The sequence below is a fragment of the Mixophyes fleayi genome, chromosome 11 (genome assembly GCF_038048845.1).
Source record: "Mixophyes fleayi isolate aMixFle1 chromosome 11, aMixFle1.hap1, whole genome shotgun sequence".
Lineage (NCBI taxonomy): Eukaryota > Metazoa > Chordata > Amphibia > Anura > Limnodynastidae > Mixophyes > Mixophyes fleayi.
The window spans coordinates 47,251,045-47,266,774 of record NC_134412.1 but is presented as its reverse complement, the minus strand read 5'-3'; the positions used below and the strand labels follow the sequence as shown (position 1 = coordinate 47,266,774).

The 15,730-nt window shown below is 42.0% G+C and overlaps 1 protein-coding gene across 1 annotated transcript in view; it reads left to right on the top strand.

Annotated features, from left to right (window-relative positions):
* MCAM (melanoma cell adhesion molecule) overlaps positions 1–15,730 on the top strand; it is a 128,693-nt gene that overhangs the window by 93,727 nt on the left and 19,236 nt on the right. Inside the window, exon 13 of the mRNA XM_075190644.1 lies at positions 12,860–12,895. Within this exon, the coding sequence (XP_075046745.1) occupies positions 12,860–12,895 (36 nt within the window). The remainder of the gene's footprint in view (positions 1–12,859; positions 12,896–15,730) is intronic.

Genomic DNA, 15,730 nt, shown 5'->3' with positions numbered 1-15,730 from the left:
AGGTCTTGTGTCCCCATTACCAAATTCCATCATGACACCATTTTAGTAGAAAAGCCATTCCTCACCTCTACCAGAAGGTTCGTAAAAATGTAATTATTGGGCTACAAAATGCCATTCTACCCACTGTACACCTAACCACATATATATGGACAAACGGAACTGGGCAAACTAAAGATTATATGACTGTGACAGCCCACTGGGTTGGTGATTCACCTTCACCAGCAGGAACAGCAGCAGCATGTACCCAAGTACGTCACATTTTTCTGAGGTAGGCTACTCTGTGTATCATCTGCTTCACTAAGAGGCATATTATTGTTATTATATATATTATTATTAGTGTCAATAGTGTTATCGAGGATAAAGTCACCCCTAAAAAAGAGATGGGTTTGCAAAGAGCATTTAAAGATTTGAAGGCATTGGGAAAGTCAGATTGAGCGTGGTAGGGAATTCCATATGTGGGGAGCAGCACGGGAGAAGTCTTGAAGGCCGGATTGAGAGGTGGTTTTCAGACACGAGACAAGGCGCAGGTCAGAGGTAATAATACTGAGAACCTGTTTTAAAAACTAAGGGATGTCATTGCTACATGGTCTATTCTGCTTCGACTCTCCTGAGGATATGTCATTTCTGATAGCGCCACCAATATTGTTAGAGCATTACAGCGGGGGGAATTCCATCACATTTCCTGTTTTGATCACACAATCAGCTTGGTGGTACAGAACTTTTTAAAAATTTACAATGGCAAGCAGGAGATACTGTCTGTGTCCCAAAAAAATTAGGGTCATTTTCGAGATTGTGCAACAGCATGTAGGAGAATGCAGCAGCTGCAAGAAGACTAGAATTTGAGGGGGAACATACTTTAGTCCAGCAAAGTAGTCACCTGTGAAGAGAGTGCAGATACGGTTAGCTTGACTCAAGTGATAGCCTTAATTATACTTTTTGAGAAGCAGCTAGAAAAATTGAAGGAGGAAATTAAACTAAACAAATCTGCTAACTATATTGTAATTGTAGATTAAATACTTAATTCGCTTCACCATGATCAAAGAGCTATCAACATCTTGTAATGACGTCTCCTCCTTCAGTTTCTCTGACAACTACTTCTAGGAAAAAGCTTAGCTTTCCCAAGACACCCAGTGGTGATGCAGATGAGTCAGCACAACATTTTAACATTTGGTCTGCTCTAAAATAATTGCTCAAAACTCATGACAGCTCTGCCATAAAATGAACTACAAATTCCTTGAGGAAGGCCATTATCGGCAATTACATCAAAGTACACAGACTTCTGTGATAGTGGATTCCAGTGGGAATGAATTAGTATTGTTTGAGTAAGTACACAATGATGAGGGTGGCCTAGTGGTTAGCACGTCTGCCTCACAGCACTGGGGTCATGAGTTCGATTCCCGACCATGGCCTTATCTGTGTGGAGTTTGTATGTTCTCCCTGTGTTTGCGTGGGTTTCCTCCGGGTGCTCCGGTTTCCTCCCACACTCCAAAAACATACTGGTAGGGTAATTGGCTGCAATCAAAAAAATTGACCCTAGTCTCTCCCTCTCTGTCTGTCTGTCTCTGTGTGTGAGTGTGTGTCTATAGTAGGGAATTTAGACTGTAAGCTCCAATGGGGCAGGGACTGATGTGAATGAGTTCTCTGTACAGCGCTGCGGAATTAGTGGCGCTATATAAATAAATGATGATGATGATGATGATGATGATGACAGTGTAGATTGCAGGTGCTGATATCTAGCTAAGAGAAAGGAGCTATCTGATGCTGGTATGCCTGGTAATATTTTGGGTAGAATGGCATCTTGGCAATTTTATGTTTTTCTACAGTAAACGTTCACCTTTTTTAGAGAGGTTTTTTTTTTTCTTTTAAAAGATACAGGCTTTTTATTTTTGTTTCCCTGACTTAAAACCACTATGCACTTGAATATAGGCTTTAGCACATGAGGTATAGGGATTAGTATTATCATGACTGAGACTGGAGAGTGACAACAACAATGTCACCCCTCATGTTTCTGTATGAGCTATGGCACAGTAGAATGTCACTGGAGACTTTTAAGAACACTGACAGCCCTATTATTACAATTTCTGTTTCAGCACTGAACCCTGCCACCGCTCCTATTTCTGAGTGAGCTATGGTACAGTAAAATGTAACTGCAGATTTAGATTAAGACAGCCAGCCCTATAATTTCTATTTCAGCAATGACTCTTGGCAATGGAGCACTCCTCTTTGTGTGTTTCCTATAAAACACAGTAGAATTTCCCTGCAAATTCAGAAGACAAGCCTGCTAGCCCTCCTATTTGTTCTTCAGCAATGACTCTTAGCAATGGAGGACTCCTCTTTGTGTGTTACCTATATAACACAGTAGAATTTGACTGCAGAATTACACCAACCCTGACAGCACTAGTATTTTTATTTTTATGCAATGAGAATTACCAACGCAGCTCTCCTCTTTGTGTATTACCTATATAACACAGTAGAATTTGACTGCAGAATTACATCAACCCTGTAAGCACTATTATTTGTATTTTTCTGCAATGAGATTTAACACTGGAGTTTTGAGCACTCCTGAATGTCAATTACTTTCATTAATAATGTTACCACCCTCCTCTTTCAATTCTCTAACTTTGCCTGTCCAACTGCTCTACACTCTATGCTACCCCTTCTGTATCCCTCTCTCAAATGGCACTAGATCACCGTGGAGAGCGGTATTTATAGATTCCAAAATTCCCCAGATCCGATGATGTCACAATGACGTTTTGCCTCATTTTTGAATCATCATCATCGTCAACATTTATATATATATTTATATAGCTATATAAATTTATAGCGCCACTGATTCCGCAGCGCTGTACAGAGAACTCATTCACATCAGTCCCTGCCCCATTGGAGCTTACAGTCTAAATTCCCTAACATACACACACAGACAGACAGAGGGAGAGAGAGACTAGGGTCAATTTTGAGAACAGACAATTAACCTGCTAGTATGTTTTTGGAGTGTGGGAGGAAACCAGAGCACCCGGAGGAAACTCACGCAAACACAGGGAGAACATACAAACTCTTCACAGATAAGACCATGGTCGGGAATTGAACTCATGACCCCAGTGCTGTGAGGCAGAACCTGTAGGGGTGTGCACCGGGCACTTTTAGTGTTTTGTGTATTGTGTTCTGATTAGCTTGAGGTTTTGGGTTCTGATTTGTTTTGCCAAAACACCCGACAAAAGGTTTTGGTTCACTTGTTGATAAACTGGTTTGTTTTAATAAGATGTGTGCGGTAATTATTGACAAGTGTTACTTAGGCTCCAACTTGCTATCTTGTAGCTCTTTTATCAAATGGGGTTCCCAAGGCTATATAGTGATTTAGACCAAGAGGGCGCTCAGTGTATATCACCACAAAAGTGCTTAAAGTGCTCAAAAATAAATACACATACAGTAGGCTGCTCCAACTCCAAATGCACAAATTGCAGATGCAGACAACCTAAGTAAACATAAGAGAAGAAGCGCCAAACATAGTGTAATACCATAAAGTTATGATACATAAATGATGTGCTTTTTAATTAATTTTTTTAATTTTCATATATGTCTTGTATAATGTATAATTTTTATTATATTGTTAAATCTACCATGATGTACTTTGATGTATATGATATGTGTGTCATATACGTCATGAGGAGATATGTGAAGAATGGTTTTTTGGGTCATATGTTAAATACTGTAGGATCGCTTATTGTCTAGTTTATCCTCTCCACTTGTTTTATATATTTTCTATATTGTATTAAAATTGTTTTAATGGTTATATTGTTGCCCATATGTTATGGGCGGATGTGCAGGAGAGACATCTCTCTGAGCTGGCTTCATAAGGGCGGAAGTGACGTATCGCTGTGTTGGCGGAAGTGACATCACAGCTCGGCAGACGGAAGTCAGAGTGGTTTGGCGCACTTGCGTCTTCTGGATGTCCAGACTATTTAAGGAGATATTGTATTATGAATGGGCATTACCTTTTGATAAAGTCTTCCCGACGAAACGCGTTAAGGATTGAGGAGGCACCGCTTCTGTTGTCTATTCATGGTCCCCTGTATAAGAAGGATCCTTGGGATATCTGTACTTGATCAGATAAGCTTTATATTCTATATTTTAATGTACGGGCATTCATTTGCTTATGCACCCTGATGTGTAATAAAACCTTTTTAAACAGATACATGGGCATACTACACTATGTTTTTATTCTTTGAGTTCTAGTGAATCTATGAACCTGTTATCTCTTGAGGAGGATCTGGAATCGGATTGAATTACTAATCAGATAAGTGTTACGGACTTACCTTATCCCCGCCGCTCCGTCCAGCCGCACTTCCGCATTCAGGACCATGTGACCGCACCCGGAGGCGGTCACATGACCACTACCTAGAGGCGGGGATTTTGAATCCCCTTCTGTATAAAAACCTCACTCTGACACTCGCTGAGTGTCAGAGCAACACTTACCTGTTCCTGGCTCCTGCTCTTCGTGGATTGCAGTGTCTTCCTGTTTCCTGTGTCTCCTGTGTGCTGATCTCTGCCTGTTTGACTTCCCTGGCTCTCTATTCCCTGTGTACCGACCCGGCTTGCTGACCATTCTCCTATTCTTGTGACCCGTGTACCGAACCTGGCTTGTTGACTCCGAGTTGCCTTGTGATTCTGCCTGACTCCATTCCTGTGTACCGAACCGGCTTGTTGACTCCGCTACCACCGCTTCACTCCGCTGTACTACATCTTGAGGCGAACCTGGGGACCGCGACCTGCGACTCCTGGCAGCGAAGCCCACCCCGCCTTGCGGCGGTTCTTGGTGAACACCGGGGAGATCGTTAGACTCCGCACCTCAGGTAAGCCAGCGCTAATCAAGATTAGTAATATAGTATCCAGAATCTGTTACAGTTTGCTCTGACCATGGATACCACAGCTAAAGATCTGTTGGAGCATTTAGTAGGAGAAGTAGGAAGGATGGATAAACAAGAAGCTAACCAAGAGCAACTTTTAAAATTCCTCAATAGTCTATCCACTCGCTTGGATGTTGTCCAGAACACCCTAGTGGCTGGTGGATCACCTGGGCCGGCAGTGGCCCCTGTACCTCAGGCCGCAGCAGCAGCTTCTTCCTCGCAGCTACGGTTGCCTAACCCACCTAAGTTCGATGGAGACCCTAAAAATTGCAGAGGTTTTTTAAATCAATGCTCCATACAATTCGAGCTTCTACCTGGGAACTTCCCCTCCGGAAAAACGAAAGTGGCCTATGTGATTTCGTTATTGTCCGGTCAAGCCTTAGCATGGGCTTCCCCCTTGTGGGAGAGGGACGACCCCATTCTACATAACTTCAACCTCTTCTTGTCCACCTTCAAGAAGATATTTGATGAGCCAGGAAGGGTGTCCAATGCCGCTTCCGGCTTACTACGTCTCCGCCAGGGAAACCAGTCTGTGGGGCAGTATGCGGTCCTCTTCAGAACCATGGCCTCTGAACTTCGCTGGAACGATGAGGCTCTAGTAGCTACATTCTGGCAGGGCCTTTCAGACCGAATCAAAGACGAGTTGGTATCCCAGGAACTCCCTACGTCTTTGGACGACATTATCTCCCTCTGTGTCAAAGTTGATTTGCGTTTCAAGGAACGTAATTCTGAGAAGGAACAGTCGCGGCGTAGCATGATTCGCTTGGCCCCCAACTTCCAAACCCCTGTTCTTCCCCCTGAAGAGCCCATGCAACTTGGGAGGACCCGCTTATCAGCCGAAGAGAGGGAGAGGAGATTTCGGAACAAGCTGTGTTTATATTGTGGAGAGAGTGGCCATCTTCTGAGTTCTTGTCCCAAACGCTCGGGAAACGACAGGGCCTAACGAGTTCTGGAGCTGTGTCGTTGGGCCTCTTTTCTCAGTGTCAGTCAGTTCCCAATAGTAATGATTGCCTGTCTATTCCCATTTCCCTTCAGTTAGGACAAAAGACCTTCCCGCAGTCGGCTCTTCTAGATTCCGGAGCCGCAGGAAATTTCATTTCCGCCACAGTAGTTAAACAATTCGCTATTCCCACACAAGCCTTGGAACAACCCATCTCTCTGATGGCCATTGATGGGGGAAGAATCCCTGAGGGGTCCATCCTGGTACGCACTATTCCTCTTCTACTTCAGATAGGAGCACTTCATCGGGAGAAGATTTCTTTTCTAGTAATACAAAGATCTACCAACCCAGTCATCCTAGGACTTCCTTGGTTTCGTGCCCACTCTCCCACCTTGGACTGGAAATCTGGTCACATATTGTCCTGGGGACAGTCCTGCTTCTCTCGCTGCCTACAGAGAGTGGTTTCCCCGAATAGTCCCAGACGTACCCAAGAATTTCCTGTGACTCTCCTGCCTGAGCCATACCAAACCTTCTCTGATGTTTTCTGTCAACAAGAGGCCACTAGACTTCCCCCTCACAGAATCTGGGACTGTGGCATTGATCTGATACCTGGTAAACCCATTCCCAGGGGCCGTGTTTACCCCCTTTCCCTCCCGGAATCTAAGGCTATGGAGGAGTACATCCAAGAAAATCTAAACAGGGGCTTCATCCGCAAGTCTGCCTCCCCAGCTGGGGCTGGCTTCTTCTTCGTAAAAAAGAAAGATGGGGGCCTCCGCCCTTGCATTGATTACAGAGGCCTGAATGCCATTACCGTTAAAAATCGGTATCCACTGCCACTGATTTCTGAACTATTTGACCGGATCAAGGGTGCCACCATCTTTTCTAAACTTGACCTCAGAGGAGCGTATAACCTTATACGCATTAAGGAGGGGGATGAATGGAAGACGGCGTTTAACACCCGAGACGGCCACTTTGAATATCTGGTCATGCCTTTCGGGCTATGCAATGCCCCAGCCATATTTCAGAGCTTTATGAATGAGCTGTTTCAAGACCTCTTGTACCAATCTGTAGTCATCTACTTGGACGACATTCTCATCTTTTCTCAAGATCTAGCATCTCATCGTACTCATGTATTGGAGGTCCTCTCTCGTATCCGAAGAAATCAGTTATTTTGCAAATTGGAGAAATGCACCTTCGAGCAGAGACAAATTCCCTTCCTGGGATATATTATTTCGGGCACCGGTCTACAGATGGATCCCACAAAATTGAAAGCCATACTTGACTGGCCCCAACCTTCAGGCCTTAAAGCCACTCAACGCTTCCTAGGATTCTCCAACTATTATCGTCAATTTATCAAGGGGTACTCCTCTCTCGTGGCTCCCATCACAGCATTGACCCGCAAATCTGCTGATGCTGGTATTTGGTCCTCTGAGGCTACCCAAGCCTTTATATTATTAAAGTCTCTCTTTTCATCCGCACCCATTCTTCAACAGCCAGATTGTTCTCGTCCCTTTGTCCTGGAGGTAGATGCCTCTTCTGTTGGCACAGGAGCCGTACTATCACAGCGAGGTCCTTCTGGAAAACTTCATCCCTGCGGATTCTTTTCCCGTCGCTTTTTACCTGCTGAGAGGAATTATGGGATTGGCGACAAAGAGCTCCTGGCCATCAAATTGGCTCTCTCCGAATGGAGACATTTACTAGAAGGAGCGCAATTCCCTATCACCATATATACCGACCATAAGAATTTGCTTTACTTACGCACTGCCCGATGTCTAAATCCTCATCAAGCAAGGTGGTCCTTATTCTTCTCACGCTTTGATTTCAACATCACTTTTCACTCAGGATCTAAGAACACGAAGGCAGACGCCTTATCTCGCTCTTTTGATCCAGCTGACATGGAATCCTCGGAAGATAAGAAATTCATTGTAAATCCATGTCAAGTATTGGCAGCTACACACCTGAAAAAGGGTTGTCCTCCAGGCAAAACATTCATCTTGCCACATCTACGCACCCGGCTCCTTCACTGGGCTCATCACTCACTCTTCTCTGGGCATGCCGGCATTCGCAAGACCTGGGACTTATTGTCCCGAAGCTACTGGTGGCCTTCCTTGCTGGAGGATGTGAAGAGATTTGTTGCTGCTTGTTCCAAATGTGCTCAACACAAGACCTCTAGGAAGAAGCCTTATGGATGCTTGCTCCCATTACCCATTCCTGATTACCCTTGGTCACAGATCTCCATGGATTTTATCACGGACCTTCCCCCTTCCAAATCCTGTACTGTAGTGCTTGTGGTCACGGATCGCTTCTCTAAAACAGCCCACTTTATTGCTCTCAAAGGCCTTCCTTCTTCCTCCTCCTTAGCCGATATTTTTATTAAAGAAATATTTCGCCTCCATGGCTGTCCTCAACATATTGTCTCCGATAGGGGATCACAATTCATATCAAAATTTTGGCGGTCTTTTTGCAATAAATCCGGGATCAAGCTTGACTTCTCTTCCGCATATCATCCCCAGTCCAATGGGGCTACTGAGAGAACCAACCAAGAATTAGAGAAGTTTCTCAGAATATTTATCTCTAGTAACCAAGACAACTGGGTGGACCTTCTCCCTTGGGCCGAGTTCGCCCATAACAACCATTTTCATGAGGCCATCTCTAACTCCCCCTTTTTTGTTCTGTATGGCTGCCATCCTAGACTACCCACCTTCTCTCAAGTCTCATCTTCTGAAGTTCCAGCAGTGGACTCTCTGGTTCGTAACTTCTCTGATATTTGGGAACAAACCAAGACAAACTTAAAACAAGCAACTACTCGTTCCAAAAAATTCTACGATAAAAGGAGAAGAATGACTCCAAGTTTTGCAGTTGGTGACAGGGTATGGCTATCCACCCAGAACATTCGTTTAAAGGTTCCCAGTAAAAAATTTGCTCCCAAGTTTATTGGCCCATTTGCTATATCTGAGATTATTAATCCCGTAGCCTTTAGATTGAGTCTGCCTCCCTCCTTACGCATACCCAATGTCTTCCATGTCTCCTTGTTAAAACCGATGGTAACCAACAGATTCTCCACCTCATCCAGAACTCCTCCTCCTGCTGTGGATCGGGATCAAGTGGAATACGAGATTAAAACTATCCTAGATTCTCGTAAAGTTCAAGGTGCCATACAGTTCTTGGTGGATTGGAAGGGTTACGGCCCTGAGGAGCGCTCATGGGTAAGAGCCATTGACCTACATGCTCCCCGTCTACTTAAATCCTTCCATAAAAAATTTCCTTTGAAACCCTATTAGGTGTTCGGAGTCCACCTTTATGGCAGGGGGTACTGTTACGGACTTACCTTATCCCCGCCGCTCCGTCCAGCCGCACTTCCGCATTCAGGACCATGTGACCGCACCCGGAGGCGGTCACATGACCACTACCTAGAGGCGGGGATTTTGAATCCCCTTCTGTATAAAAACCTCACTCTGACACTCGCTGAGTGTCAGAGCAACACTTACCTGTTCCTGGCTCCTGCTCTTCGTGGATTGCAGTGTCTTCCTGTTTCCTGTGTCTCCTGTGTGCTGATCTCTGCCTGTTTGACTTCCCTGGCTCTCTATTCCCTGTGTACCGACCCGGCTTGCTGACCATTCTCCTATTCTTGTGACCCGTGTACCGAACCTGGCTTGTTGACTCCGAGTTGCCTTGTGATTCTGCCTGACTCCATTCCTGTGTACCGAACCGGCTTGTTGACTCCGCTACCACCGCTTCACTCCGCTGTACTACATCTTGAGGCGAACCTGGGGACCGCGACCTGCGACTCCTGGCAGCGAAGCCCACCCCGCCTTGCGGCGGTTCTTGGTGAACACCGGGGAGATCGTTAGACTCCGCACCTCAGGTAAGCCAGCGCTAATCAAGATTAGTAATATAGTATCCAGAATCTGTTACAATAAGCCTGATTTATTTATACATCTGGTACGCGGCTTTTAAAGCACATCATTTATGTATCATAACTTTATGGTATTACACTATGTTTGGCGCTTCTTCTCTTATGTTTACTTAGGAGTTCCCAAGGCGCCTGGAGATAAGTGCTAACAGTCTAATGGTATGGCCAATAATGATGCAATTTGTAAGAACATGCATTTAAGTAGAATCATATGCAAAGGAGCATCAGTGCACAGATATATAAAAAAAATTCTGAATGTACACAAACTAAAATGTATTACTTTATAAACTAGACGACAGTCTGCTAGTAGAGACGAGTGCAGTCTGTTAATAACTGTAGCCACAGAATAGTAAATAAAATGTCCACATAATAGGTAAAAGTTCCACAATGGTCCGTATTATAATGTATCCTCTTAAATAAGTTATGGTGTTCAAAAGGATACTATGCAAACAAAGTCTATTGCATGTAAGAAAAACCTTTGAAAGGCAGAAGGCAGTGTCGGCAGGTAACATCAGGGCATTGGTAATATTTTACGCTCTCCCTCTCTGTGGATAGATACCCGGGATTCCCGCTCCTACTTGGCGTCCTTCTGATGCGGGCCACACTTGTGGGCTGTCTCCACATGTGTCCGTGGATGCCTGGATAGCGATATCTATAGAAGTCTTCTGTGCATGCGCATGCAGCAGTGTAGTCGCTCATAAGCTCAGTCTTCAATGCACGCATCCGAAAACAGTTCTCTTGTAAAAGTTCAAAGTTTAGGTGGTTAAAACAGCTGTTAATGATCTGTATGCTCAATTTCCGATATGTATGCTCAATTTTCAACACGTTTCACTGAGTAATGGCTTTGTCAGGGAAAGTTGAATATGGTTGTCTGTCCCCACCTATAAATAGGCTGGTCTAATCTGCAGCCATACTCTGATTGGTCAGACTTCGATTTAACAGTGTAACACAACCAAGTCCCATTGTAAATTTGCCAAAAATAGATCAAAAGCAAAAGAAAAATAAATGTTCTTTAGAACTATTTAGCCATCCACGGACATATCTGGAGACAGTCCACAATTATGGCCAGTATCAGAAGGATGCCAAGTTCTCTGCTCTCTGGCCCAAGACAGTTGGAATGACCCAAATCCTCCAGCTCTCCAATTACTAAAGCTAGGCTAAATAGGCTGGAAATTTAGGTGCTATAATTAGATCTTTTGGGATGACTAACCCCAATTAATTGTTTTTGCATTGTTGGAGACAGTCTAGACACCCCAGAGAACTATAGCCCTTTTGAATTTGAATAATTGATCTTTTTTCCCTAGAAATCAGATAAATCCTGCAGTTGGATATCTTTGAATGAAGGTATCCAAAAAAGAGTAATAAATTGTCTGCATGTAGTACTCTTTTATTTTGGATAAAGCAAAAGGTGTAGAGTCATAAACTCACACAGTTTGGGAGAACTCACCTCTGCCAGTCATTCAACATTTAGTTAACTGAGGGCAAGTAATTTGCCCGAAGGTGCATAAGAGCCCAGGTTGTTGAAGATCCTACATTGGTGTCTTGCAAAGTTAATGTAGCGTGTGTGTACTCACCAATAAATGACTCACCCAGTCACTAGTAATAGTTTCAGAATTGTATGTTTAACCTGTTTTCCTCTTTCAGAAAGGTTTCAGGGTGGCAGTAAGCATGCCAATTGGCAGCCATATGTGACGCATACGTATGGTGGTGGAGCACTCACCCTCAAAAGGGAGACTCATCATTAGTAACACTTTCCCATTTGTGTGGGCGGGTCCCAGCTCTGAGCCAAATGGGGGAGAGTGGGGCTTCACGGCCTAGAAGCATCTGGGTGCATTTGATCGCCACACCTTATATTTGAGGAATGGCTGATAGCTGATTGGCTTGTGCTTTTTGTTTGCCGACAATCAAATTGATTGAATTCCATACATTTGTGACCTTTTTCTGCCAGCAAACTACCTGTGCCTTTATTTCTTAAGTTAAGTGAATGCTTATCAAAGACATTATGCAAGGGTAATTTTGATCAACTGCTAGGCAGCTAATATGTCCCAATGTTGATGACTCTGAGAAAGAGATATTTGTACAGCACTGTGTCAGTTTCTAACACAGGCTATGATTAGGCAGGGCTGCGGGTCTATCCAATCAGTGCCTGTTTAGGAAACTGACTCAATGCTGTTTGAATATGAACAGTTTCTGGTTGTCAACGCTTGGACAAGACAAGAGATGTTACAGTGCTGTTAGGCCTGGGTTCTCCTGAACTTTGGGAGGCACAAAAAAAAGGCACAAAAAACTGCCACACTTCCGCTACATTGTAAAGGGGGCATATTAAATAAAAATAAAAGAGTAGCTGGAGTTGTCCATTAACTCTTTGCATGTTTGTTTCTGAAAGTTTTTCGCCTTTGGATGTTGTTATTGTTGCAGATATTACTGAATAACTGCCTAGCTATTGTGTTGTACTTAATACAGCATATATCTAATAATAGCTTTATATAATTGTATATAACAAAATACAACACATTCTTGGGTCATAGGATCTTCACATTTTACATCCAGGGGCCAAAGCTGGCAATAGCTCTGCTTGTTTGGCCTGCAAAAATGGAATACTTGCCAGCTTTGCATGGGGAAGCCTATTAAACAAGCATTCCAACTCACGATGGTGATAACAGAGGGGTAAAATTGAAAAATTCTTTATTATTTGAATAAAGCATGTTGGGCTTTTAGTTCCACTGCACATGCACAAACCAGCTAGCTGTGCCACTCCACATCCCATGAGACTGGCCAAGCAAGGTGATAAGTTAACCTTTATTGATAAATGGAGGTGACAAGTGATTTTTTTTATCACTGTGATAACCTGTGAAACAAATCTTTTTTATCACCACATATTGATAAATATGCCCAATAGCATTTATTGAAAATGTAAGTGGCTGGTCATGTGTTTGCTAATGTGATGTCAGGTCTGCTCCAGTTGACAAAATACTTTGCAAAATAGAAGGTTCTTTATTCAGTAAATTGCATTTCACACATATATGTGTAACACAGGCTAATATAATGTGTCTTGAAATACTTCTGAAATCTAATTACAATTCAATTTTAAACTTCATACAGGACCTGTAACCACAACTGATTTTGGCACCAGCTCAGGTATGTATGTTACAAAATGAGACCTTTACTGTCAAACACAAGCAAATTGTGCACGTAAATTCAAATACAAAATCACAATCGTTTTGCTGGTTTATAAGCTATGTTAGAAATTGGAATAAGATGACTAATTTGTCTTCATGGATTTAAATAAGAACCACTGTTGTCATCTGTTTGAGTTACATAAGCCTGGTTTTCTTATTATGCTTTTACCCAGTGCTGGTTTATGAAAGAGTAATGAATGGAAAATGAATGTCAGAGTGATAAACAAGATAATCTTCAGGAAAAAGTATGTTGCAGACAAAGTAAAACCTGAACAAAAGTTATTTAAAAGGTAGAATCCCGATTGGCCAAGAAATCAGTGAAAGTTTTGAAAATACTAAGATTTCTTCCTAGTAAATGGGCAAATGTTATAAAAAAGGAAACTGGAAGACGGGCAATAAAACAAGATATCAATACTAAAAATATCTGCAGAGAATTGCAGTTAGGCAGTGCCTTATGCCTAGCCACTTGGACTCCAGTATAAAATGTGTGTTGGACCACCCAAGATCTACCTCATCCTTGACAGTTTCTACATTTCCCAGATTACTGGGTTCTTTTTCTGAATTTTGCTGCCTTAATCTGCTCCAGGATCAAAATCACCCTGAAAGTGAGATCACCCAGAATTAATTTATCACATTGACTCAGATTTCACTAGTTCCTCCATTTGCTCTTTCAAAGTGCAGAATACTTTTGAAATAAAATAAAATTGAACATGACTACAATACCTATTACAGGCAAGCTAAGAGGAAAAACTTTGCAAGTTTTGCAGGATTCTGAATAGACGAGAAAGCTCCTATTTGGCCCAAGTGCTAAGTTACAGTATCAGTGTCCAATTTGGCCAACTAGGTAAACGGCCAAATTGAGCAAGATTTCATTGTTGGGCTCATGGGCCAAACAGCCTGATCTCTGCTGGGTTCCCTGGGACCAGTTAATGTGGTTGTTCCACTGGCTGATAGTGCCCATGTTCTGGCTGCATTTACTAAACATGCCCAATCATCAAGCGAGCAATATTGGTCAATTTCGTGTCTAAGGGCCTGATTCATTAAGGAAAGTAAAGCAAAAAATGTAAAAAAATTAGTAACTTTACACATTGGCAAAACCTTACTGCATTGGAGGAGGAGGTAAATTTAAAATGTGATAGCAGATTTATAGTATGTCCTAGATCAACTTTAAATTTCAATGTACAATAAAGCTATCAAGTATTTGTGTGCTACATGAAAAAACAGCCAGTATTTATCTTATGTGCAAAATAATAAACTAATATGCACCCCTTGCTTTGTAACATGGTTTTGTCCAGGAGAAAACTTACTCATTTTTTTGTCTTACTTTCCTTAATGAATCATGCCCACAGTGTTTAAATGCCACTTTCTTATTGTGATAAGGTAACGGAATTGTAGATAACAGATAACTATCACTTATCTGTAGGCATGTACAAACACCCCTTTCTTAGAGATATCATGTTCCATTTAGAGTGCTGTAACAACAGTAAAGGAGATTTATGGCAAACAAATAAATTATTTAATTTTTTTGTGTTTTTAAATACTTATTCAGAGAGACACACTAGTCACACAAAAGGACCTTAATCCCAATTAAGTTAATATATTTTTGAATGCAATGGCCCAATTAGTTTTCTGCTTTATTGATAACCTTTCTGACACTTACACTGGAGATGCTTCATTTTAAAGAAAGGCTGTCAAGAGTCGCTTCAAATAGTAGCTATATACCAAATAAAAGTAGAATATTTTAACAGCGCACTAAGGCAAATTTACAAGCTGCAAAACAGTGCTATTTTTTACCCATAATATATTTGGGGGCACACCTACTTCCCAGTTCTGATAAGCCTCTTAGTGCAAATGGTCTGTGCAACTATATTCGGGCCTGCAGATGCAGGTGCAGGTACAGATGGAGGAAAAATCATAAGCTCTGCCTAATAAATACTTTAGGACCAACCTCTTTATTTTAACTTTTTATTTTTGCTAAAATAAATAAAGCTTGTTTGAATCTCATTTATGTAATAAATAACGTTTTTGTAACATTGACATAAATTCACTTTCTCCTATATTTTTGTGCCATCTTCAAACACCTGTAAAAATCTATTCCCGCTTGTGGTCCCCACTAATCTAGAAACGCCATTCAAGTTTTGTTTGGTTTATTTGTTTTTTTCTTTACACACTATATATACTGCGAGATAGAAATTCGGATTTCACCCTGTCCCTTGTTTTACTTTCTGTACCTCCCCCTTCCGTATTCCACTTTTTTTTAAATAAAAATATAAATTGCTTTTAACACAGTGTCAGTACCTATGTGTTCCAAAAGTTTGATGTACCAATAACAGAACAGGGAATATTTATAGTGTGTATCTATGAGCTGATCCCACGTTTTCTCCAGAAACCAATAACTCTATTTTTACAGGTGTTCATATGTACAAGCTTGGGTAAATGCTAGTGTGTACATATCCTTAGGCATGTAAGGTTTGCTATTAACCTAGCTGTTTAAGCAGTTCTGTGGAACAGCATTTGACATGTGTGCTTTGTACTTGAGCCAAAATAAGTGCACCTAGATAATATTCAATGAGCAAGGCTCCAATTCATTCAGTTTTAACCTAACCTTTGCATAACCGCAAATTACGACATCTTGTACCCAACGGGCACAGGAAAATAGAGTATAAAGAAAAAAAGAGTATTTGTGCTACCAATTCATATTTTTTTAGATGTCTAAACTACCTTTATTATAGTAACACATGATAAATAGAATAGCTTTGTTACCTACTTTTACTGTATGATGAATGCAGCTTGG